General features: G+C 35.2%; 1 protein-coding gene across 4 annotated transcripts; it reads left to right on the top strand.

Annotated features, from left to right (window-relative positions):
- The first annotated feature begins 716 nt into the window (after positions 1-716).
- Positions 717-26053, top strand: LOC114421923. Of its 4 annotated transcripts, none has more exons than XM_028388063.1 (26): positions 717-791; positions 1442-1623; positions 1760-3973; positions 4894-4969; positions 6080-6202; positions 7309-7564; positions 7659-8132; positions 8205-8390; positions 8513-8806; positions 9362-9982; positions 12069-12465; positions 12585-12712; positions 12935-13105; positions 14734-14934; positions 16966-17508; positions 17582-17641; positions 17749-18077; positions 18955-19387; positions 19673-20140; positions 21484-21600; positions 21704-21825; positions 21906-22641; positions 22743-22997; positions 23268-23450; positions 23839-24180; positions 24873-26053. In XM_028388063.1, the coding sequence occupies exons 2-26, from the start codon at positions 1449-1451 to the stop codon at positions 25620-25622; spliced, it is 9654 nt and encodes a 3217-aa protein (XP_028243864.1). In that variant the 5' UTR covers positions 717-791; positions 1442-1448; the 3' UTR covers positions 25623-26053. The 4 variants fall into 4 exon arrangements, with proteins under 4 accessions (XP_028243864.1, XP_028243865.1, XP_028243863.1 ...); XM_028388062.1 differs by lacking the exon at positions 717-791 and adding an exon at positions 810-987; XM_028388064.1 differs by lacking the exons at positions 717-791; positions 24873-26053 and adding an exon at positions 808-987 and having other exon boundaries at positions 23268-23445; positions 23839-23975.
- Positions 26054-26266: the final 213 nt, after the last annotated feature.

Here is a 26266-nt window from a genome sequence, read left to right as displayed (position 1 = left end):
TAAAGCGGGTGCACCTATCATATCATCACCCCAAGTTCATTACTGAGTCAGAACTTCGAGCTTTTGAAGCGGGCTTGTTAAATTCGTGCCCAACCCAAGTATCCAAACCTTGTGCTGGTTATTTTACATGGAAATGTGAACTTTTGATTTTACAAATTCTAATACATCTTTATTTTTTCAATTATATCCAGCTCATCTAAAGTAAAAAAAAATCAATTTAGAAACTAAAGTAAGTAATTTTTATTGTTAATAAAAAAAATAATATTGTATGTGTCAAAATTAATAAATATAGTATATCTCATAAATATAATACTTAATAATATTACTAATTTTTTGGAGGAATAATAATACTATAATAAATATTATAAAATTTAATTATATATTACGTTTAATAAATATAATAATTAATAATATATGTGAAAAATATATTTATTTATATATTTATGTAAATACTACATTAATAGCATTGAATACTATATCAATATTTGAATTTTAAGTCTATTATATTTTATAAACTAATTTTAAATGTATTCTATAATTTTTTTAAAACAATAATAAAAAATATTTAATTTATATTTCAACAAACACATAGGGATAAAAAAAATCTTTACAAGGGTTAAAGGGTATGTTAAATAATGGAGAGTTTTCTTTTCCCTTCACTGTATTAGATTTTTTAGAAATAAATAAACAATTCCTATATTATTCAGAGTAAAAAAAAAAAAAAGTTGCATAGTTGGATCGGGCAGAGAGAAGCGCACAGTAGAGAAACTAAACCAAACAGCATCAGCAAGGTACACCTTCCTTCCTTCGTGTTCCATTGCATTTCCAATGCGCTAAAATTCACTCCATTCTCATCCCAAAACCTCCTTTTGCAAAACTCAATCTCTCTCTCTCTCTCTCTCTCTCTCTCTCTATATATATATATATATATATCCATGGAAAACAACGATTCTCTATTTTAATCTCTTCATCGTCGCCCTCCTCCAGGTTCTACATCCTCTATCCTTTTCCATTTTTTCTCGATTCGAGTTTTCGACTTCTCCTCGATTTTGCGATGCTATTTGCACTCCTCGATTATTTTTTTAGATTAATTCATTGAATCCGGATTGGGTTCGAGGCTCCACGTGTTTCCGATTACATCATTCGATTCCACCACCTGCGATTCACGCTTGTTTTCAATAATAATAAAACCGTGGAAATGAAATAGAAACACAGTGTTAACCGGTTATTGCTATGCTGATGTTTTTTTGTTATAGAGAACAACTCAGTCAAGTATTTTGTATTGTGAGCCTTGTTAGATCATTCATTACGTTCTTTTTTTAATATTTAAGTTAGCGATGAACAGTTTCTTGGATATTTGAATAACTTTCGTTATTATTATTTTTATTTTATTTATTTTAACGATATTTTGTTTTGGTGAATATGCGTTTGATTGAATCAGGAACAAAATGGATTTTTCCTTGGGTAGTGAGGATCCACCTATACTTAAGCTGCACAAATGGGACCTGTCTGAGGCCCAAATTGGGCTTTCGGACTTTCGCGAAGCTTTTCTTTCTCCTACGAGAGAGATACTGCTTTTGCATTCTTATGAGAGGGAAGCTCTTTTGCTTCCTCTGAGTAAAGGTGATTGCTGCTTTCCTTTATTCGTCATTTCAGTTTATTGTAACTGAATAGCGTATTTTATTTTTCATGTGCAAATGCAATTCAGTGTTTCAGGCTAGTAGTTGATTAGTATGTGCATTTGCTTTGTTGCTTGCAGGAGAGTTGCATTCTGGTGGTGCTGAAGGTGGCTATGATTATGATGATAATCACAATCCAGGTTCTGCAAATGTTTCCTCGGAGGCATCCACTAGGCCTAGTGAATCAGTTTTGGTGAATGATTCACCTTGCACTTCAGGTTCAGATGTTGATATTGATACTGATCTTGTGGGAATTAAATGTTCAAAATCCAATAGTCTCCCATACATTAGTGATGTGAACTCATTGGCCTGGGCTCGCTGTGAGGACGGCTATGATCAGCACAAAGATGCTTTATTTAGAGAGGTTCTATTTGTTTCTGGGAGATGTGGGGTAACAGTCCATGCTTTTCTCAAACTAACAAAAACCAAGGGAATGGTTCAACCCATGTTGGAGGGTAACTTTAGGCAAGGCAGGTGGGTTGAATGGGGGCCCGTTGCTGCATTATCTTCCGACTTCAGTCATGGAGTCTCTGGAGACCAGAATGTAAATTTGACTGGAGATGGTGGAGTTGAATCATTAAGAGGTTCTGCTACTAAGAGATACTTAGAATCATTTTTCACAAAAGTTGAAACTACTGTATCTGATGGTATTCTTTTGACCAAATTCCCTGAGAATAATGAATTCCCTTGCTTGACAGAAGTGGTTTCTTTTAGCATATTTGATGGCAGTCTATCTTTGGACCATCTCCTCAAAGAAAAAACAGTCCAAAGTAAGGAGAATTGGCAGGAACCAGTTGATTCAGCAAGAGATGCTTCTGACCGCTCTAGCTTGAGCTTTTGTGGAGCAGATACTAAGCTTGATTGTTTTTCCAGTGTTTTTGGTGTTGTGATTAATGGGTTCTACGAATGTCGCAGAGTGTTCTCGGGTGCTTCGAATTGCCTGGTAGGATTTTTTTTGACATTAATGCATCACGTGTCTGTCAATATTAGTCATGAAGATCAAAGAGGCAGAAGCAGAGATTTACTTCTTGTTGCCAAGTTAGATAATTGGGGTATTCGGTGGGTTTCAATGGTGAAGCTTGATGAAAGAATAAACACAGTTCAGTCAGTTGAGTGGATGGATTTCCAATTTTCTGATAATCTTCTTGTCTGTCTTAATTCTTCTGGCCTGATTGTTCTCTACTCTGCAATGTCTGGTGAATATGTGACACATTTAAATGTTTTACAGGCTTGTGGCCTTAACCCTCATTTTAATTTGCAAGGGTTAGAAAAGTTATATTCACATGATAATATATATGCTAAACAAGAGTGTAGCATAAATGATAACATGTCTGATCAGCAGAGTGATTCTTTTAGGGGATCATTCAAGAGGTTAGTTGTTGCTTCACACTCCTCCCTGTTAGCTGTGGTTGATGAATGTGGTGTGATCTATGTGATCTCTTTGGGGGAATACATACCTGACAAAATTTACTCATCTGAGAAGTTACTTCCGTATTGTCAGCAATTTGTGCAGGGAATGCTGGTTGGCTGGGAAGTTGGTGGTTCTGATATAGATCGCCAAGCAGTATACTCCAATTTATCTGGACACTTTCGATCAAATGATTTAAACATAAAACATGGAAATGTTGCTTTGTCAGACAAAGCTGTGGCAGGTAATGCACTTCAGAAAATTAATGGCTGCACATTCAAAGAAAAGGGGGATTTGTTTGGCTCCTATTCAAGTGGTTTTTCTGCTACTTCTAAAGTAAATAATGGTCACACATTTCTTGGTTATGATGTGAAATTACCTGTTATGAGAAAGATATTCCTTCCCAATTTTAGAGTCTGTGAGGATGATTCTATTTGTTTTTCTCCTTTGGGAATTACTATTTTCTCTAAAAAGAAGTGTGTAAAGAATCAGAATAGTTCTCAACTTATCCATTTTAATTTGGAAGTGAAGTTAGAAGTCCATGATGACAACTTCTTAGACAGTGTATATGATGTATACCACTTTGATGGAAAAGATGTTATTGGAGAAGCAATTGGTTGCACATTCCAAGGTTGTTTTTATATTGTGAGAGATGGTGGTCTATCGGTATATATTCCCTCCATTTCAATTTTATCAAATTTTCTTCCTGTTGAGTACATTGGTTATCGCCAATCAAGTAAGGATATGGAGATTTCAGTTCTACTTAAAGACAATCTAGAAATAAAAGAACCGATCAAAAGGTTTTCTCCTTGGAAAGTTGAAATTTTGGACAGAGTTCTTCTGTATGAAGGCACTGAAATGGCAGATCAATTGTTTTTGAAAAATGGTAAGTGTTAAAAAGAAAAATCATTTTTCCTTAATCTATAATATGGCATCTGTTAGTCTTCTCCTTACTTGTCTTGGGATGGACTAGTTCATTTAGTTTGTTTGTGTTTTTGCATATGGTTTATAGAGGGGTGTTCCTCTAGAAATTATTCATTGGGGCCAGTGGAAATTTCTATTTTAACAGAAAAGGAATGTTTGACAGGAAAAGACATAATTACAGAAAATACAAATATAAAAAATAAAGTACAGGAAAAACAATAAATCTTAGCAATAAGTCTTTCCAATCACTTTGCAATTTGATTCGGAAACTCCCTTAAGCACGTATAGGCCACAAAAAACGTTCCAGCCCTCTGGCTCCTAATGTGTCTCATTGGACAGCATGCACCAGGACTGGAGAATTTGATTGTTTTGAGAAATACTGTGTCCTCCTATCTACTTACAAGTTTTTTTTTTATCGACAAATGTTAGTTTTTGTTAGAAATGTCAGTTGGGGGGATTCGAACTCGTGACCTCTGCCCCCTCCCTTCTCCCTTCATCCTTCCCCAACCCTTGGGCCAACCTTATGTCTCCCCTCCTAAATACTTATAAGTAATAAATGAAATAACTGAAGCATTTGATATCTTGGGAACCCAAAAAGCATTTCATGCTTTCTTCTTTGATTAGTCAGGAGGATTTTAAGCCTGATTCAGCAGGAGGATATAAAATCATTTACAAAGTAGAATAACTTATGGTGATATTAATTTAGTAGAATAACCAGGAAACTGATTACAAAGTAGAATAACTTATGGTGATATTATTTTATTTTTTGATTGTAAAATTTGATTTCTTTGTGTAATGGGGTGGTGATGACACACTACTTTAGAATTTAGTGAAACAATTTTAGGTGCATGCTTATTTATTTATTTATTTTTTCTTTGTTAGGATGGGACATCAAAGTTTCTCGTATTCGTCAATTACAAATCGCATTGGACTACTTGAAATTTTATGAAATAGAAAGGTAAGCCAAAATTTATTCATTGCAGGCTTGATTTATACTTCATGTGCTTTGAAGTGGCAATCTTGTGCCATATTGTTTGGTCATGTTGTTCTTATTATTATTTGGGGAAGAAGGGGAGGGGGTGTGGGGTGAGGGGCAATATCAATGTTATTAAACCTGGACCAGTTATCAACTTAGTTGACGATGTGGGGTACTATTTCAACTATTGAGTCACAGGATGTATTGGTTAAACCGGATATATAAAAAAAATATATAACTATTTAATAGAGATTAAAAATTAAAATTCTAGACTTAAAATTAGAATTTAATTCAATAACACTTAAATTTTTCAACATTTAATGAGTCTCATGATTTTGTAATTTCTAATAAATTTTTCTTAGAATGTGGGCTTGGGTCTAATTCAACCCCAAAAACTAGTTCATGGGGTGAGGATTGCCTCCCACTTTTATATTCTATTTGCCTTATTTCAAGCCAATGTGGGACTTGAGTTTTTCTCAATACATCTCTTCATGCCCAACACTTTTGGACTTGGTGCATGGATATTATGGTGAGTGGCCCGTTTAATGGATCTAGGATAAGTTTTGATACCATCTTAGAATGTGGGTTTGGGCCTAACTCAACCCCAACACCCTCCACTTATATACTCTATCTTGACACTATCTCTGGCCAATGTGGGACCTGGGAGAAGAAGCGGAAGCCATGAATGAAGGCTAGGTTTTGATCTAAGCTCTGAATACCATAATAGAGTTGAGAGAAAAGGAGAGAGAAGAGAAAGTTGAGATTGAGAAATCTTGTATTATTCAACCCAACTGAAAAAGTTGTTACAAGACTGATTATATAGACAGTTATGCTAACTGTCAACTAACTCTAACAAACACTAACAAACTGAGTTAGTTAACATACAACAGAAAGGGAACTCACTACTAACCATAGTGAGGATCTAGAATACAACAGAAAGAGTAAAAAACACAAGGAGTAAAGTATACTCTAATAATTTTGATCAATAGTAAAGAATGTGTTAGAGGAGTGTGTTGCCAACACTCCTCTTTAGGTTTTACTACGGCAAATATTATCTAATGTAATTCACTTTCCAGTTTTATTGATGAACAGATCTTTGGAAATGCTCGTGGATGTTGATCTAGCAGAAGAGGGAATTTTGAGATTGCTTTTTGCTGCTGTGTATCTTATATTTAATAAAGGTGGCAATGATAGTGAAACTCCTGCTGCTTCAAGGTAAATTTATTTGTTCATTGCTTACTTACCTATATTTTTTGTTCTTTATCATTTTCAAACCAAGTTGCTACTTGCTATACATGTCATCGGTGTAAAATACTAAAGTATATGAAGCAAATGTCCATTTTGGTCCTCCAAAGATAAACGTAACAATGGTAACATCACATTGGTCCTATAGCTTATGGCTTGTTTCTTTAGGATAGCTATATTAATTCATTTTGGGAAACATTGAAAATAAAATTGAACTCTTAGTAAAAGTATTTCCACTTTAGGAACTACTGGAATTTCCTTATGCCTACACTGGATGAGGAAACCGGAATTAGGTAATCGTCCATATCCATCCATTCATTGACGAAGCTCTGTTTCTTGTATGAACTTGTGGTTAACTCTGCTGAGGGCCTATATAAAGTTACCATTAGCTACCTATGTAATTTGTTGTCATTACATGTAAAAAACTAAAGATTGATCCGAGCATGATAGGCATGTGTTTGTCCTGCTTGAACACTGGATGTTGCTTTCAAGTTTCAAACTTATATAAACTTTCATATTTTTTTTTATCGGCAAATTTTAATTGTTTGTTTGTTAGTTTTTTGTTAGTAGGAGAGATCAAACCCGCGACCTTTCCCTCCTTCCCTTCTTTCTTAACCACCCAACCAACCTACCTTATGTCTCCAAAAAAAAAATTAATGTTTTTAGGAATATTTTACTGTTTTCAAGTTTATTTCATTTGACTAAATTCACTTATAAATAACATAAATTTATTGTTTTACATGGTATATTAGCTGACGCAAATGCCTGAAGATAAATTTGTAACTGATGTCTGCATAATTCATATTTATGTAACACACCCCTTACTAGAAAGAATATTTCAGTAATGTGATTCTTTGTGCAATTGGATAACAAGGGTGAGTTGGCTATATCAATTTTTCTATTCAATTAGTCACTGCTTGGGTTGTCAATATTCTGTTTGATTTCTTGTGCCTTTTCTTTGTGTCTGGCTCTACATTCTTAAGGAGAAAAAGAGATTCTTATGAAATATGCGTTGTACATCATGCATGGTCTGTTTTAATTCTGACTTATTATGTTTTTGTTGTCAACATCTATAGGCTTCTTGCCCTGGCCGCTTGCTTTGCAACAAAGATGCTCCATAAATATGGGTTGCTACAACATAAAAAAGATACATGCATAGCAGAGGGCTTTAACAAGATGGGATTACTTTCTCTTCCACCAATTGAACCAGTTAAACTACAAACTGAGGTGGATTTTGCTCAGAAACTTTGTGAGATAGCTCATTTCTTGGAGATCATCCGAAATCTGCAATGTAGACATAGGTCAATATTTCAAAGGGCCAGTCAAGGATTGGTATGATGCTCCATGGTTATGCTACTTGTATTCTGCTTAAATTGGTTACATTGTTTTTTCTGAAAATTAAGTGTTATCTTCTTGCTATATACAGGCTGACAGAGGAGAAGAGTCATCTTTAATAAGTACAGACATGTTGCAGGAAGAATCCCAACTTTCAATTCTTCCATCAGATTTAGAGTCATTGGATGTGTTGAACCAACATGAGCTTTCTTTTCCTCGACCAGGCAGCAACAATAATGAAAATCTTGCGCTGGTGCCTGTTGATTCTGAGTCTCATTTGGTCTCAGATGAATTTGGCTACATATCTCATTTAACCCCATTAGGAGGAATCTTAGGAAAGAAAGTTTTGCCTGTGGAAAATCCAAGAGAGATGATGGCACGTTGGAAGGTAGATAATCTGGACCTTAAGACTGTGGTTAGAGATGCTTTGCTCTCTGGCCGTCTTCCTTTGGCAGTTCTACATCTTCATCAAATGAATGATTTTGTTGCTGATAAAGAGCCTCATGATACTTTTACTGAAGTTCGTGACATTGGCAGAGCTGTTGCTTATGAATTATTTTTGAAGGTAATGCATGTAACATTCTCATTAACTGTTACAAATTACAAAGAAAATAACCAACTCAATGCACTTATATAGGGTGAAACTGAACTTGCTGTTGCTACACTTCAAAGACTTGGAGAGAACGTTGAATCTTATCTTAAACAACTTCTGTTTGGCACTGTAAGGAGATCCTTGCGAATCCAGATTGCTGAGGAAATGAAAAGATATGGTTATCTAGGACCATATGAGTGGAAAATATTGGATGATATGTCACTGATTGAGGTATGTGAAATTTATTTGTCTTATTTTTGCGGTCAATGTAGTGCAGTTTAACTACTGGGAAGAAAAATTTCCATGAGCTGAGACTTGTAATCTTATTTATCCCTGTGCATGTATATGAGAAGAGTCTCTATCCTAGCAGTAGCTTCTGGAAATCATATAATCACCGACTGAAAGAAATCAGCATTGCACCGGACTCTGTTTTACCAGTGGAAAATAAATTAAGGCTCTTGCATAACCATTCATTTGATAGTCATGTCATTGAATGTGGTGAGATTGATGGAATTGTCTTTGACGCATGGATTGATATTAGTGAAAGTTCCTCTGCTCTGGAAGTTGATGAAGATGATGCTCATGTTGGATATTGGGCTGCTGCTGCTGTCTGGTTTGATGCCTGGGACCAAAGAACTGTTGATCGTGTAAGTTGCTTCTCTGTTTCGTGTCTGTGTTTATATTGATTTTCATTTTTATCACTGAATTTTGATGAAGACAATGACGATTAGCAACTGTCTTTGCCGTTACAGCAGTTTAGAAGGTGGATTTTAAACTTGTTATATAGTTGTCATTTACTAAATGAAATAAAGACCAAAAGTGAAGGTTTGAATAAGAATTCTTGAAATTTGGGTTTCTTATGAGTGTGACATTTCTGTTGGATGAGGTTTGAAGCAAAAATGCCTATGCCCTCTTAGAGATTTGGATTTGATATGCATGTGTCTATTTGTTTCTTGAAGTCCATTAGTCCACCAACTTGCACCTTTATAAGATCTATTTCTGGATGCTCTAGTTGTTTTGGTTTGAACTTCAAATCAAAGGTTTTTATACTAGTTGTGATGAAAATTTGCTTCCCCCTATTGATGTATTCAGTCATGGCACTGCTCTTAGTCATTAATTTAATGTCTATATCTCTTCATGGACAAAAATCTTTATCTGTAGTAACTTTATTTTTCATTATTCATTCATCTTTGCATGTACAGATGATATTGAATCAATCTGTTCATTCGGACAATTCTATATTGTGGGAGTCACAACTTGAATATCATGTTTGTCGTAACCACTGGAAGGAAGTCTTTAGACTGCTGAACTTGATGCCTGCATATGTCCTATCGGCTGGAAGCCTTCAACTCAATTTGGATCTTGTAGAGCCTGCCTCATCTTTAGGATGCAACATGAATATGAAGTCTTCTAATTATGGAAATTTCTTGTGCTCTTTTGAAGAATTGGATTCTGTATGCATGGAAGTTCCCAATGTCCAAATGTATAGGTTTTCACCTGATATATGTTCTGGGTGGATGAGGATGCTCGTGGAGGAAAAGCTTGCAAAAAGATTTATATTTTTTAAGGAATACTGGGAAGGGACATTGGAGATGATAGCTCTCTTAGCTCGTTCAGGTTTCATATCTGGCAGAGATAAGGTCTGCTTGGAGGATGATCTTACTAAGACGTCATCTGTCAGAGATGGAGCTGTACAAGCTTTGCATAAAATATTTGTGCATCACTGTGCACAAAATAACTTGCCAAATCTTTTGGACCTTTACCTTGATCATCATAGTTTGGTCCTTGACAATGATTCACTTTATGCATTACAGGAAACTGCTGTAAGTTTCTTTGTGCCCATTGTTTGTTATTGTTATTCTGATTGATTGTTTTTGGTCTTTATTATTTCAAATCGCAATGCTAGTATGCTTCCAAAAGCTGTTTATGCGCTGAAATTTGTAGGTTATGTTGTTTCATATTTTTTGGTTGGTTTTCAAACTTCATTAAATCTATGGTATTATCATGCAAATTCAGGTAACCTATTTTCTTTGATAAAAGAAGAAATTCCATAAGATGAAGTGTAAAAATATAGCAGGAATATGGAGGGCAGCGATCCTCCATAGGGGAAAAGGGAAAACAAAACTATTAAAGGAGGAAAAAAACATCAATAGAGCAAAGCTGCTCTATCACTGTGAATATCTGTTAAGAACCTCTTTAATTGACTTTGCTTTATGCCAAACAGAACCCGATCATTTAATTTTATCTGGAATCAGTTACGGATTTAATTTACTGAGTCAATAAAATGTCATTAAAATACAAGTGCTACATTCCAACTAAAATGTACACAACATTCAACAAAAACCAGTCGAAGAATTTTTACTTATAAATTGCACATTGCTATAAAACTTTTGCCATTTTACTTTTACCATAAAGGCAAAGACCATCATAGCTAGTCATCAACAAAAATTAGTCCAAGAACCTTTCTCAGGCCTAGCCTTCACCAAAAAGGCTGAACAATATACTGTAAACAGACAGAAGCAGAACAATGTAGGAACAGATGAAGAAGAACTAGAACCATACATAATACAATTGTTAGGGTAAGAGGCTAAGATCCTTATATTTGCCAATCTAAAATATGACATTAGCATTAATTCTATGGTGCACACTAGTCCAAATAAGAGGCTGGCCTTAGAAGGAATTCAGGTAAATTCTATTTCTTTATGTTAACACTGCTGACTTGCATGTGTTAAGCCTCTTGAATCTACGTCGGGCCCAACTCAACCCCATGTGATTGCCTTCGCAGCTAGGATTGGGCATCTTGAGTGTGGAGATTGTAGGACTGAGTGTTTTTTAAAGCTTAAATAAGTCTTAGTCCCTATGAAATGTGTGGAAAATGATTTTCTTTGATTCACAACTGACTATAGAGGGTGAATAAATAAATAAGAGAACAAAACAGAGCCTGTACACCAATCTAATCCTAAAAATCAGGAGCCATAATCTCCTGGGAATCTCTACGTGCTAAAAAAGAAAACAATAATACAATTGATCCAATAAATTAAAACAAATGATTAATGTCTAGATGTACAGAGGGTCTAATGATCTTGTTGATATTAGAGAATATCAGGCCATCGACAAAATGCGTTTTTTGTTTTGGTCTTCTTAATTTTTTTATCTGTTTATGTCCCTATTAGTTATTTATTTATTTATTTTATTACAGTCCCTAACAAGGCACCCTGTCCTTTCACCTCATTATTTCAGTCCCTATAAAATTGTAAACTTTTGATATATAGGCTTAAATCGGTAGATTTTCATTTTAGTTCCTGTTATTTGGGCAACATCAGCCCTGCCCTGTTTTCCAACCTCTGCTACCGACACCGTCAATTATGACTTAAAAGGGAACCTAATGTCAGTGACTAAAGTGAAAAAAATAATTAATAGGGACATTGATTAAAAAAATAATTTAAGAGGACCAAAATGAAAAAACTTAATTTTATAGGAACTAAACTTATTTTAGCCTTTATTTTTTTATATTGCACAGGGAAAGCCACGAAACCAATAGATTGCACTGACAGTTGAGGGTGCCCCAAGATTATATCTATGATAGACTTTGGTGCCATTTTGAATATGGGTTAAATCTAACTCACTCCCAAAAGCTAGCTCATGAGATAAGGACTACCCAAGCTTTTATAAGTTCCACTTTAGTCATATCTATGGTTGATGTGGATGTAAACAAGGTCAACGGATTGGCCCAATGTTATTTATTAATTTTGTTACTTTAAGGGGCTTTAATGTTGTGGACATTCAATGTTCCTTATTTCCCTTCCATTGTTTTAATCAACCTCTATTCTTCCAATCTTTATGTTAACATGGATGTCTTTGCTTTAAAGACATTTTAGTGTTGTGTGTTGATACATTTCTTCTCAACAGGTTGATTGTGAATGGGCAAGATGGCTACTCTTATCGAGAGTTAAGGGGTGTGAATATGAGGCCTCACTTGCCAATGCTCGATCGATAATGTCACGTAATTTAGTTCCTAGAAGTGACCTCAGTGTTCTGGAGTTAGATGAAATAATTCGAACTGTCGATGACATTGCTGAAGGAGGGGGAGAAATGGCAGCCTTGGCAACACTGATGCATGCTGCTGTTCCAATTCAAAGCTGCTTAAATAGTGGTGGTGTAAATAGGCATAGTAATTCCTCTGCCCAGTGCACATTGGAAAACCTTCGGCCAACTTTGCAAAAGTTCCCCACATTGTGGCGCACGCTCATTGGAGCATGTCTAGGACAAGACACAATGGCCTTGCTGGTCCCTAAAGCAAAAACTGGTTAGCTATTAACCTCATTTACTGGGTGACCCCCCACCCTCTTCTTCTAAGTTACTTGGGCACTTAAACTAACTTTTTTTTTCGTGTCAATTTTTGTCTATCAAAATATTGCAATGCAGCTTTATCAGACTATCTTAATTGGCGTGATGACATCTTCTTCTCTACCAGTCATGATACTTCACTTCTACAAATGCTTCCATGCTGGTTTCCTAAGCCTATACGCAGATTGATACAGCTTTATGTCCAGGTCTGTTTTATTCTCCTCTTCTATGTGATTTTATCATTCTATTTTAAATTCAAATTATACCAGTTTGTGTTGTTGTTAGGATGGCTTCATAACCAATCTCTTGTTCTCTCCTTCTGTTTGGTTATAAATACCTTACTCTGTCATGTAGCTTGCATGTTGTTACTGACACAATTCATGTAATATGTAAGCAATCCACGTTATGTAGTTTTCATTGCATTACAGGGTCCTCTTGGATGCCAATCATTTTCAGGGTTCCCTACAGGGGAAACTTTGCTACACAGAGACATTGATTTATTCATAAATGCTGATGTACATGCTGAGATAAATGCAATCTCCTGGGAGGCAACTGTCCAAAGACACATTGAAGAAGAACTATATGGTCCTTTACTTGAGGTATGGGCATTAAATTTAATTGCTTGTTTCTCTGTTATTTTCCTTGTCTCTGTTTAGGAGGATTTATTGTCTGACTCAACCTTTTTGTACTCAATCTTTCTTTGTTGAAAACTTCTAAGAAATGTTTTACTGCCTAAAGCTTGTTTAGCTATATAGTATTTGCAGTTTTATTGGTACTACAGACTCTAATTGCAACAGTGTGAGGAACCCGATTGACTCAGTTCGGCCAGCCACTTGGTTGGTTCAGTTATTTAATTTGATTGTCTTATGAAAATGACCTTATCAAAGCTTTGGTTGGAGTCATAAATTAAGGTGCACAAGACTAATATGCAACTTGTTACAAAAGGAAACATCATTTCTAACAACTTTTCATGATTAGCTCAAGATCTTAGCTTGCCTTGATCCAGTTTCGTTTGCCATGAAAATTTTGAAATATTCCCAAATAATTTTGACATGTGAATAAAATAATGAGATAAGCTAATTGGTGGAGAAAAAATATATAAGTTGATTAGGATGTTCACTGTTTGAAAGCACAAACAATGAAAAAGGTTGGTGACAAATTGGATATGGGTATTAATTATTATTATTATTGGCCTTCACAATACTGTTCAATGGATCTGTCCCTGCTAGTCACAAGATAAAATGTCCTTTAACTAGAATAGGAGTTAATGGAGAAAAATTCATTTTGGAGTCTTACTACCATTGATCACCATTTTATATTTATTTCTTTCCATGTTTACAAAATAGTTACTGGTTGAACTGTTATTCTAGCAACAAAGCAGTTGAAGCAATGGCCCAATGACTTGCTCCCCTTGTTAGGTTGATGTCAGTTCTGCTCCAGTTCATCTAACTACGAGTTGCAATTTTTTTCCTATATCTGAATGACCACAAGTCATAAGTACTACGAGGACTGGTAGCATTAGTTTGCAGGAATTTTGTTTGGTTTACTGGTGGACTACAACTTGAGATTCAATATTTGTTTCTTCCTTGTGTTCAAGTTGTTATTTGTGTGAAGCTCTCTAAAAGAGCACGTCATATATTATGTTGTTTTATATTCTGTTTAGAACTGACAATTGTCAATTAGGGAGGGTTCTGTTTCTTTGATCTTGTGTATTTTTTGCCAGACATTTTTCATGCTTGATATGTATTACCTCAATAGCCAATTGCCTTTCTTTCAAATTGCTTTATTAGGTGGCTATAAACTAAATGAGTATCCTCTGATTAAATTCTATGCAGTTTCTGGTTTGTGTTGTCAGACTTAGTAATTATGTGAGAATTTTCTTGACCGGAAAAGGTGTTTTGCCCTAATCAAATATTTTTGTTAGCAATGTTATGCAGTAAACACACACACCCCCCCCAAAAGAAAAACAATTCTGCCCGAATTTTGCAATATTCGGTAGTTATTGGATAAGTCAAAAGTGTCTGGAAATGCACATCTGTTGAGAAGTCATTAACCATGCCAACTTGTTCCAATAAAAAATTCTGTCTTTCTATTATTTTTCCTTTTAGGAGCTTAACTTAATATACAATATTCTTCTATATCTGCTGCTACAAGTGCAAATATGCAATTTGCTATATTCCAATTATATTTTGATACTGTATATTAGTAATTTGAATTGATTTTTCAGGAAAATGGATTTGGGCTTGAGCATCTTTTGCATCGAGGACGAGCATTGGCTGCTTTTAACCAAATTCTTGGTCATAGAGTTCAAAATCTGAAGTCAGAAGAGGAATCTAGTACTTCAGCTCATGGACAAACTAACATTCAATCAGATGTTCAGACACTTCTTTCAGCAGTAGAACAAAGTGAAGAGACTCTACTTTCATCTGTGAGTTCGTGTTTTTGTTTTTAAATAGATTTTCTTGTTATGTATGATACGTAAAATATCTACTTGTACAAGGACAAGTGAACCCTACGTACTAGTATCGTGGACTCGAAAGTCCGGATATCGTATCCTAGAGATAAGTTGTATTCTAGAATAATTTGAATCGCATAAACTAAACAATTTGGTTTTTAATCAATAGTTGAGAAATGTGTTCAATTAGTTTGTCGAAAAATCATACTCTAGAGCAGTCAGAGACAGTGCAATGATATCAGATAAGAAGGCTTAGGATTATGGTAAAACCTTGCAATTGAATTCCCCTAATTTTACGTTAATTGAATTCTCAATGTTTATTAATTACTTACTTCTCTTAAGGTGTTTAAAAAGTTTTGGCCAAACAGTTCCAACAGTCTTTATCTTAAGTTAGTTATAATTTGGTCAATTGAGAAATAAATTACGAGAAAACATAAGTGCATAGAGAATGATAATCAGAAATCCTTAAAATGCATGTGGTTAATCATCATTCTAAAAGATTCAGTTGTTCTGTAATTCCATTATTCATACGAAACTGATCACAAACGCACAAATAACTAAAATATAGATTGATCAATTCTAATGAAAAATTAAGCATGATAGAAAAAAATAATTAACTGAATTAAGACGATATCAATTACTTAAAATTGGGGTTCATTTGCAGATTACATCATAATCCTAAAAAGAGGGGTTTAGTTAGCCATATACACAGACAAACATAAACAGAACCTCAAATACATGAGAAAGATGAAAGGAATTACACTTTGAAGCCTCTGTAATCCTTCCCAAGTGCTCTCCAACCCTACAGAGTTCTTGTGCTGTCTTGCTCACTGCTGCGTACAGTTTTCGTGAACAAGAGAGAAGATACCAAGAGAAACCTAATTTCTCTATTTAAGCACGCCACAGGCGTACAAATTACAACCTATACAACTATACAAAATTATCGCATGCATACAAAATTAACGCGCGCGTACAAACAGTTTGACTCTTCTGATTAACTAGTATTAGAGTAGTATAAAGAGAGGTACAGTATTAAAATTTTCTCTCTCTTTTACACTTTATCTTTTATCTTCTTCAGTTCTGTTAAGAACTCTTTTAACTGGCTTAAGCCCTGCAAAGGCTTAGAAAGACTCGCTTAAAACAGCTCTGCATTTTCACAAATTCATCTTCAGGGCTCTGAATGACAACGTTAATGTCTCTCTGAATGATTTTCAGTTTTTTTTCACATGGCGTCTCTTAAAGACTTGTCTTAGACAAACTAACAACAAACACAAACAGTGAGTTTTGTCAATGAAAGTGTGTCACAATTAATCAAATTGACATGAAAAATCATTCAATAATATCATCAAATCCCGTTTTATCAATGTACTTGAAATAAGAGATAAAATTAAAACAAATCAATGCATTATGTGCAAATGTTGAAAAATGCTTTGCTCTTTTACCACAAAAATCTTATATCGATGATAATGTTCATAATTGGCAATGGCATTACTCCCAAGACCAGCTTCTAAATGATCTGTTTGTCAAGAACAAATTCAACCTAAAAGTTTAAAAAGGCCATATGAATAGTTTATATCTCTTAACATGCCCTTATAAGAATATTATGGGCTTTAAGCATGGAAAATACACACGTCCATTTTAATTTATGCTATAGGTTAGTTGAATTATGACAAATATGGATGGCAAGGATCAGCTTTTGATCACTTGGTCATTGGGGCTTTCGAAACTTTTGAAGAACCTATGAACCTAAACGTTTAAGCTTTTTGTTTAAGGATATGAATGATTGTATACTTTAACACTTCATTTGGCGTTCTATCAATTTTATGTTACATCTTAGGGTTTCTTTTGATTGTGATGCTGGATATTCTTCCATATTCTTTCCTAATATGTAACATGATTGGTTCCTTGCTTGTAATTTTACATTCATGAAAAATACAAAAAAGAAAGATATGACTCTCATTGAACTTTTGAATGAATATTGAAAAGTGTTCTTAAAATTCTCAGGTTTTGCCAGTTGCCATTATGCATTTTGAGGATTCCATGCTTGTTGCTTCATGTGCTTTTCTTTTGGAGCTTTGTGGTTTATCAGCCAACAAGATGCGCATTGATATTGCTGTGCTAAAACGGATATCTTTGTTCTACAAATCGAGTGAAAATAATGAAAATCTCTGGCAATTATCACCTAAGGGATCTGTGTTTCATGCAATATCCCATGAAGGTGATGTAACAGAATCTCTTGCTCGAGCTTTAGCTGATGAATATTTGCACAAGGATTCTCCTGCAACTGCTACTGAGACTGTAAGTAAACAAGCTTCACGAGCTCTTATACTTGTGTTGCACCATTTGGAAAAGGCTAGCCTTCCACAGTTGGTTGATGGAAAAACTTATGGGTCATGGCTATTAAGTGGAAATGGTGATGGAAATGAGTTAAGATCTCAACGAAAGGCTGCTAGCCAGCACTGGACTTTGGTAACAAATTTTTGTAGATTGCACCAGCTTCCGTTAAGTACCAAGTACCTTGCTGCATTAGCTAGAGACAATGACTGGGTATGTTTCTACTTCTGTTTCTTTTATTAACTACTCAAATTATATTCTTATTATTATTTTTGGCTCCTTTCAGATTGAATTTTTGTCTGAAGCTCAGATTGGAGGATATTCATTTGATACAGTAGTCCAAGTGGTGAGTCTTGTTCCTTATCTTAACTCATTATAAAGTTTAAATCGTATATATGATATGCTAAAGTGAAACTGCTTCACTTAGAATCTATTTGTGATTATGAATGCTAGGCATCAAAGGAGTTTAGTGATCCGCGTCTCCGACTTCATATGTTAACAGTTTTGAGAGGAATGCAGTCAAAGAAAAAGGCAAGCACTGCATTGTTCTTGGATACACTGGAGAAAGGCAGTGAAACAACCTTTCCTGATGAAAACATGTGTGTTCCAGTTGAACTCTTCCAAATATTAGCTGAGTGTGAAAAGCAAAAATGTCCTGGAGAGGCTCTCTTGAGGAAAGCAAAAGAGTTGTCCTGGTCAATATTGGCAATGGTTGCTTCATGTTTCCTTGATGTCTCTCCATTGTCATGCCTGACAGTTTGGTTGGAAATTACTGCAGCAAGGTGACTGGGACTGCATATAAGTAAAATGATAATTTCATAATTATGTTCTGGTTATGTTTTATATATTTATATTTTGCCATCTCTGATGTGAAGAGCTTGCAGTTTTATGTGATTTAATTTATGTTGAGCTTGAGTGTTCTTAGAACGTGGGCTTGAGCCTAACTCAACCCCAAAAGCTAGCTTATAGGGTGAGGGTTACCTCCCACTTATATACTCTATTTTGGCCTTATCTCTATCCCATGTGAAACTTGGGTTTTTCCCAACAAGTGTGAACTTGGTTATGTTATATATATATATATATATATATATATATATAGCCATTTCTGATGTGAAGAGCTTGGAGTTTTGTGTGATTTAATTTATGTTGAGCTTGAGTGTAAAAGTAGTCCATGTTACAGTAGGCAAAATCTGTTTGTCTTTTTATCTATATTTTAGGATGAAATTAAATCTTACAAACAGCAGGAATTATTCTTTTTATGTGATGGTTTCTCGCCAAATCCACTGTTGAATTAATATTTCCATTATGAATATCATGATCATGGAATTTTACATTCTTCTATTTTTATTTTTTTTAAATTGCATCAGCACATGTTAAAACTAGCATTCAAATTCAATTTTTCATGCTTATTAGTGTCCAATTTTTTAAAAAAAATTGGCAAGACAAAAGCAACATATTCTACCCAATTCCACATAGTAGAATAAGGCTTGGTTGTTGCATTTGTATAATTCAATAATTGGACTTAAAATTCACATTATATGATGAGTTGTAAAGGTCCAAGCGTTTTGTGTCTCATACCAGTGTTAACTGATCCACATGCACTCAAACATGTGCATAGACTTCAATGATTGAAACTCATTACCTTTTATCTGTGGGCAGAGAAACTTCATCCATTAAGGTGAATGATATTGCCTCCCAGATTGCAGACAATGTTGGAGCAGCTGTAAATGCTACTAATGCCCTACCTGTAGGTGACAGAGTACTTACATTTCATTACAATAGGCAGAGTCCTAAACGTCGACGGCTAATAACTCTTGTTTCACTAGACTCCTCTGCTTCTGCAATATCTGACATCTGTAGCTCTTCTATAAGTGAAGAAATATTTGATTCCAAAGGTAAAACTATGGAGAATGATAGAAAAATAGAACATTTTGGATGCATTAATGTTCCAAGTGATTCCCATGAAGGGCCTGCTTCTCTCTCAAAGATGGTTGCAGTGCTTTGTGAACAACAATTGTTCTTGCCCTTGCTAAGGGCATTTGAGATGTTCCTTCCATCATGCCCCTTGCTACCATTCATCCGTGCTCTTCAAGTAAGCCTACTAATTCAAAATTTATCTGGTTCATTTAGTATATATTTTAGAATTGTGGATACTATGTTCCTCAGGTGTCTATTGTTGAATACAGTATTGATTCTTTTTTATGTGCTGCTGCATCTTTAGCTAAGTTCTATAAAAAGTGGTCTTGGTTTTAAGTACCAGTGTCTGATTATTTTTTACACATGTATCTTGACTTTCTATATTTCTTTTTTTAGGGTAAATTACACTTTTCATCCCCTTATATCTTGCCAATGTGTAAATTCTTTTTTTTTTCTTCAGGCATTTTCGCAAATGCGCCTCTCAGAAGCTTCTGCACATTTGGGCTCCTTTTCTGCACGAATTAAGGAAGAACCTTTCTACTTACAGGCAAATGTAGGAAGAGAGGCGCAGATTGGGGCATCATGGATTAGTTCTACTGCTTCAACAGCTGCTGATGCTGTGCTTTCAACCTGTGCATCTCCTTATGAAAAAAGATGCTTACTGCAACTTCTTGCTGCTACTGACTTTGGTGATGGTGGACATACTGCTGCACACTATCGAAGGGTTTATTGGAAAATTAATCTGGCAGAGCCTTTACTTCGTAAAGATAATGAGTTGCATTTAGGTGATGAAATTTCAGATGATGCTTCCCTCTTGTCTGCACTAGAGAATAATAGGCACTGGGAGCAAGCAAGGAACTGGGCCAAGCAGTTGGAGCCCAATGGTGCACCCTGGAAATCTGCTATGCATCATGTTACTGAATCTCAGGTAATACATAAAGGTTGTAAACCTGTTTGTGTCTTTGTGACCTGTAATCTTAACTGAGGGGAAGTCTTGAGCCTATATTAAAAATCTTAATCAATTGAATGGTTTATAGAGAACCCCATTTATAAATAATTCAAGGTTTCTTCAACTCATGTTGATATTACTGCAGATGCTTGAAGTGACTGCTCTTCTTAATCATAGTTTCTTAATAAGTATAATTTTGGTCTGTCAAACTTCATATTAGATTAATTAATTTTACTTTGGTGGGCATGATAAAACTTGTTGCAATTCAGACCATTGTCAATTGAAAATTTAGGATTATGAAAATGTATAATGTTTTTTGTTATATATAACAATAACATTTTACTGCTTAGTGACTGTATCTTTTATACGTGATTCTGTTCTGTTACTTGCATGGAATTCTACAATTGATTTGTCATGTCAGTTTGACTCATACTGTAAGTATCTTGTTCTTATAAATTCTTGTGCAGATGATCATTTCATTTGATCAAATGGATGGCAAATTCTTTTATTGAAAATGAGGAGTTTTTGTTGACAAATTTCACTTTTTAAAGATTGAAGATAGGACATTACTGAAACATTATAAATTCAACTTGAGTATTAAATTATCTTAATTTTGTTGTAAATCTGAGCTCTGGTGGAGCTTATAATTTCTTTGCCATTTTAAATGAATTTTTCTTTGAAGACCTTTTTTGCAATTTTAGTTGATAGTTTGCATATTTCTTAATCATAGTTTCTTAATAAGTATAATTTTGGTCTGTCAAACTTCATATTAGATTAATTAATTTTACTTTGGTGGGCATGATAAAACTTGTTGCAATTCAGACCATTGTCAATTGAAAATTTAGGATTATGAAAATGTATAATGTTTTTTGTTATATATAACAATAACATTTTACTGCTTAGTGACTGTATCTTTTATACGTGATTCTGTTCTGTTACTTGCATGGAATTCTACAATTGATTTGTCATGTCAGTTTGACTCATACTGTAAGTATCTTGTTCTTATAAATTCTTGTGCAGATGATCATTTCATTTGATCAAATGGATGGCAAATTCTTTTATTGAAAATGAGGAGTTTTTGTTGACAAATTTCACTTTTTAAAGATTGAAGATAGGACATTACTGAAACATTATAAATTCAACTTGAGTATTAAATTATCTTAATTTTGTTGTAAATCTGAGCTCTGGTGGAGCTTATAATTTCTTTGCCATTTTAAATGAATTTTTCTTTGAAGACCTTTTTTGCAATTTTAGTTGATAGTTTGCATATTTCTCATCAACCCTTTACCCTCATCTTTCTCTGCCCCTTTTATAAATGGTAGGCTGAATCTATGGTAGCTGAATGGAAGGAGTTTCTTTGGGATGTGCCAGAAGAGAGGGTTGCTTTATGGAGCCACTGCCACACACTATTCATCAGATATTCCTTCCCTTCTCTTCAAGTGTGTTTGGTTTATACTTTCTAGTACTACAGTCAATTTTCAGCTAAAGATATATATTATATTGCTTTATGCTGAAATTTTATCTTTGTTGTAATGATTGCAGGCTGGGTTATTTTTTCTTAAACATGCTGAAGCTGTTGAGAAAGATCTTCCTGCAAGGGAGCTTCATGAACTTTTATTGCTTTCTCTGCAATGGCTGAGTGGGATGATAAGTCTTTCCAACCTGTATGGAACATGTTCAAGAATTTACTTTCTGTTTCAATTTTAGTTATTGTCTTTACTTATAATGTTGCTGAATTTTTCAGTGTCTGTCCATTGCAACTTCTACGTGAAATTGAAACCAAAGTATGGCTCCTAGCCGTTGAGTCTGAGACTCAGGTGAAGAGTGAAGGAGATTTCAATTTTACCTTTTCTACCAGGGAGAGTGGTATCAAGAACGACCCCAGTATTATTGACCGAACTGCTAGTATAATAGCAAAGATGGACAACCATATAAATACAATGAGGAGTAGAATTGTAGAAAAATACGAGTCCAGGGAAAATAACCAAATCCCCCACAAGAATCAAGTGATGGATGCTGGTCTTTCAACTACTTTTGGTGGGAATACAAAGACAAAAAGAAGGGCCAAAGGATACATGGCACCAAGACGCCCACCTCTTGAATCAGCAGATAAAAGTGCTGATACTGATGATGGCTCTAGTACCAATAGTTTAAAAAATGAGTTTCAGTTGCAAGAGGAAAACGTAAAAGTGGAAATGTCTTTTTCTAGGTGGGAAGAAAGGGTCGGAGCAGCAGAGCTAGAAAGGGCTGTACTTTCTTTATTGGAATTTGGACAAATTGCTGCCGCCAAGCAACTACAATATAAATTCTCTCCTGGACAAATACCATCTGAGTTTAGACTTGTTGATGCAGCCTTGAAGCTTGCTGCTATTTCAACACCTCCTAGCAATGTATCAGTGCCAATGCTTGATGAGGAAGTGCGTTCAGTTATGCACTCATATGGTATAATGAATGATAAGCACTATGTTGACCCGCTGCAGGTAATTTTCCACTGGACCCCCCTCCCTGCTGTTATTGCAAGTTCTGTTTCTCTACTGATGATAATGTGTATAAATACAATACTGTTGACATGCAATGCTAGGTTTTGGAGAGTTTGGTGACCATTTTTATTGAAGGCAATGGGCGTGGGCTATGTAAGAGAATAATAGCAGTTATAAAAGCTGCAAACACCTTGGGCCTCTCATTTTCTGAGGCGTTCAACAAGCAACCAACTGAACTACTACAGCTGCTTTCGCTTAAAGCACAAGATTCCTTTGAGGAGGCCAACTTTCTGGTTCGGACTCATCCAATGCCAGCGGCAAGTATTGCTCAAATACTTGCAGAATCTTTTCTAAAGGTTTGGTTCATCATTTTATTTCAATTCTGGTTATTAATGTTTTTGCGTGGCATGGTGTGTGGTAATTGATAAATGTGTTAGACATCCCTCCTGAATATAGATATTAATCAAGATATGTGAATTGGTGTCATTTTGATTTACACTTCTATATTTGACATGTAGTGTCAGTTATGCAGGTGTATGTTAAACAACTGTATTTAGATACAATTTTGTGACATTAATAAGGGTTCATATAACTATATTGCTATGTTTAATTATTTATATTGCCAGGGTGTGTTGGCTGCACATCGTGGAGGATATATGGATTCACAGAAGGAGGAAGGGCCTGCTCCATTGCTGTGGAGATTTTCAGACTTCTTGAAGTGGGCAGAGCTTTGTCCCTCTGAACCAGAAATTGGACATGCTTTAATGCGTTTGGTGATTACTGGACAAGAAATACCACATGCATGTGAGGTATCATGCTGATAGTTGCCAGTCTTGCAATTTTTTTCCACTACTATGTTCAGAAAATGGTGAATTAAAATTGGGTTCTGGTGGGGAAATTCTAATTCATATTGGTTTTAAGATCATAAATGTATTGTGATTGTGATCCCTCTCGTTCTTGTTTTGCTTGATTAAAGAAGAAATTTATTAAGATGATGAGAAGAATATTGCAAAGGGAAAGGAGAGTAAGAATCCTTTTTAAAACAGGGAAGAGAAATCCTCCTTATATCCTTATTATTGGAAGCAGTAATATGGATATAATAAATTTAAGTAGAGAAAATATCTTAATGTTTCTGGCTGAGTTATTCCTTTTTCTTGAAGCTGACACTGTTTTGCCCCCTGAAATTGGCATTTTTAGGTTGAGCTTCTTATTCTGTCACACCACTTCTACAAATCATCTTCTTGCCTTGATGGAGTTGATGTTCTTGTGGCCCTTGCTACAACTAGGGTTGATGCTTATGTCTTGGAGGGTGATTTTCCATGTTTGGCTCGCCTGATAACTGGAGTTGGAAATTTTTATGCTCTCAATTTCATTTTTGGCATTCTTATAGAAAACGGTCAATTGGATCTTCTTCTTCAGAAGTATTCTGCTGCTGCAGACACAAACACTGGCACTGCTGAGGCTGTCAGAGGATTTCGAATGGCTGTTCTTACATCCTTGAAGCATTTCAACCCTAATGACCTTGATGCATTTGCCATGGTATGTTTTTTTTCAATATTGCTATAATATCAACTACTAACAATGTTGTTTGTTTAGCATACAGTAAATGAATATATAGATTAATGATTGTATGCTGCTAACATAGAATTTATTTATGTAAATATATTGTTGAATAAGTCAATACCTTTTTGTTTCACAATAATTTAGTCTAGTGTATACTATTTTTTGAGCCATTCGTAGTCTAATTATTATTTTTTAAATGACTCGGGGATTATTGAAATAGTTTACTGTTATCCCCACTATATAATATATCAATTGTATGGCATTGCATAGTATGTAGTTAATAGCTTTCTTCAAGCAGCGACTTTAAAAGGTGGACAAGTTGCTTGTTTCTCATGCTCAGAAATTTTTTCTCATTCTTATTATTGATTCTCTTTTCCTCAATCAATGAAGTTTAATTTAATTTAATCTGAAGCAAAGAAACTAGATTAAAATGTGTTGTAAATAACAGAATTATCCTAGGGGATCCATCATTATCTTATTTGATCATTTATCATCTTTTTTCTTTTTATCTTTTTCCTTTTTTATCTTTAAGTCACAGTTTCATTATTTTAGGGGTAGTACCCTTATTAAAGCATGACTAGAGAATGTAATTCTTGTACAAATTAATATAATCAGTGCCTTTTCGACTATATGTGATAATTTATTGATTATAATTTTGTTCTGTACAGGTCTACAATCATTTTGATATGAAACATGAGACGGCAGCCCTTTTAGAGTCACGTGCAGAGCAGTCATGTGAGCAGTGGTTTCGCTGCTACAACAAGGACCAGAATGAAGACCTGTTGGATTCCATGCGCTACTTCATTGAAGCTGCTGAAGTTCACTCTTCGATCGATGCTGGCAACAAAACACGTAAGGATTGTGCTCAGGCTTCCCTTCTGTCTCTTCAAATACGAATGCCAGACTTCCAATGGCTTTATAGATCAGAAACCAATGCTAGACGAGCGTTAGTTGAGCAGTCTCGATTTCAAGAAGCTCTGATTGTAGCTGAAGCTTATAACCTGAACCAGCCAAGTGAGTGGGCTTTAGTACTCTGGAACCAGATGCTTAAACCTGAAGTAATGGAGGAGTTTGTGGCTGAATTTGTGGCAGTTTTACCTCTTCAGCCTTCAATGCTGTTTGATTTAGCTAGATTCTATAGAGCTGAAGTTGCTGCCAGAGGGGACCAATCCCATTTTTCTGTCTGGCTCACAGGGGGAGGATTGCCAGCTGAATGGGCTAAATATTTAGGGAGATCATTCAGGTGCTTACTGAAGCGAACAAGGGATTTGAAGTTGCGGACGCAGTTGGCTACAGTGGCAACTGGATTTGGGGATGTCATTGATGCATGTACAGAAGAAATGGATAAGGTCCCTGACAATGCAGCGCCACTAGTTCTGAGGAAGGGTCATGGGGGAGCTTACCTCCCTTTAATGTGAAACTTTCTACTGTAAATCATCATAATGATTGGATAATCACGATGGATAGGAAGCTGGTTCTTGACCTTGAACCCATTGATTAGGGAATATTGCTGCAAACATTGAAGATGGCGAGCAGAAACCTTAAGTGTTGATCGAATGAAAATTGGACGGTTAGTTGGTGAAAGTGAGATGTATATTTTTTGGTTGAGTGAATGCTTGATGGTTGTATATTAGGCCAACTGTATTTATAGCTCATTCTTGTAAAACACCATTGTAGTTTTGGTTTTCTCCATTTTTTTTGCAGGGAGGAGAGGGTAGTTTATTGTCGGTTTTGAGGCTAGTAGAATAGAATGCCCCATTGGTTTCTTTTTTCTTCTTATTTTTCCCCTCAAAAATGTATAGTTCTTGTACATCAATATAAAAATCCATTTGTCATGTTTTAGATACAAGCTCCAATCCTATCGACAAAATACTCATGCCTAGTGCTGTTTTCACACAAACTATAGGCAGTCTTTTAGTTTTGCTCTAGAACACGTGTTACTGAGTTATGCCATTTCAATCTTTTCACGGGGTCGAATCTCTCTAGAGTACTAGTTTTCCATTTGCTTGCTGTTGAAAGAATAGTATTTTTTTTATTTTTTTTTTACGAAATGAATTGAGAA

The sequence above is a fragment of the Glycine soja genome, chromosome 8 (genome assembly GCF_004193775.1).
Source record: "Glycine soja cultivar W05 chromosome 8, ASM419377v2, whole genome shotgun sequence".
Lineage (NCBI taxonomy): Eukaryota > Viridiplantae > Streptophyta > Magnoliopsida > Fabales > Fabaceae > Glycine > Glycine soja.
This window is presented reverse-complemented; position numbering and strand designations above follow the sequence as displayed.

What these genes read in the sequence shown, in the direction of transcription:
- LOC114421923 (XM_028388063.1), top strand. Translation starts at nt 1,449, where the DNA reads ATGGATTTTTCCTTGGGTAGTGAGGATCCACCTATACTTAAGCTGCAC. An exon ending in AAATTTTATGAAATAGAAAG is followed by an intron (nt 4,970 to 6,079) that starts GTAAGCCAAAAT and finishes ATTGATGAACAG; the next exon opens with ATCTTTGGAAATGCTCGTGG. An exon ending in GAAACTCCTGCTGCTTCAAG is followed by an intron (nt 6,203 to 7,308) that starts GTAAATTTATTT and finishes CAACATCTATAG; the next exon opens with GCTTCTTGCCCTGGCCGCTT.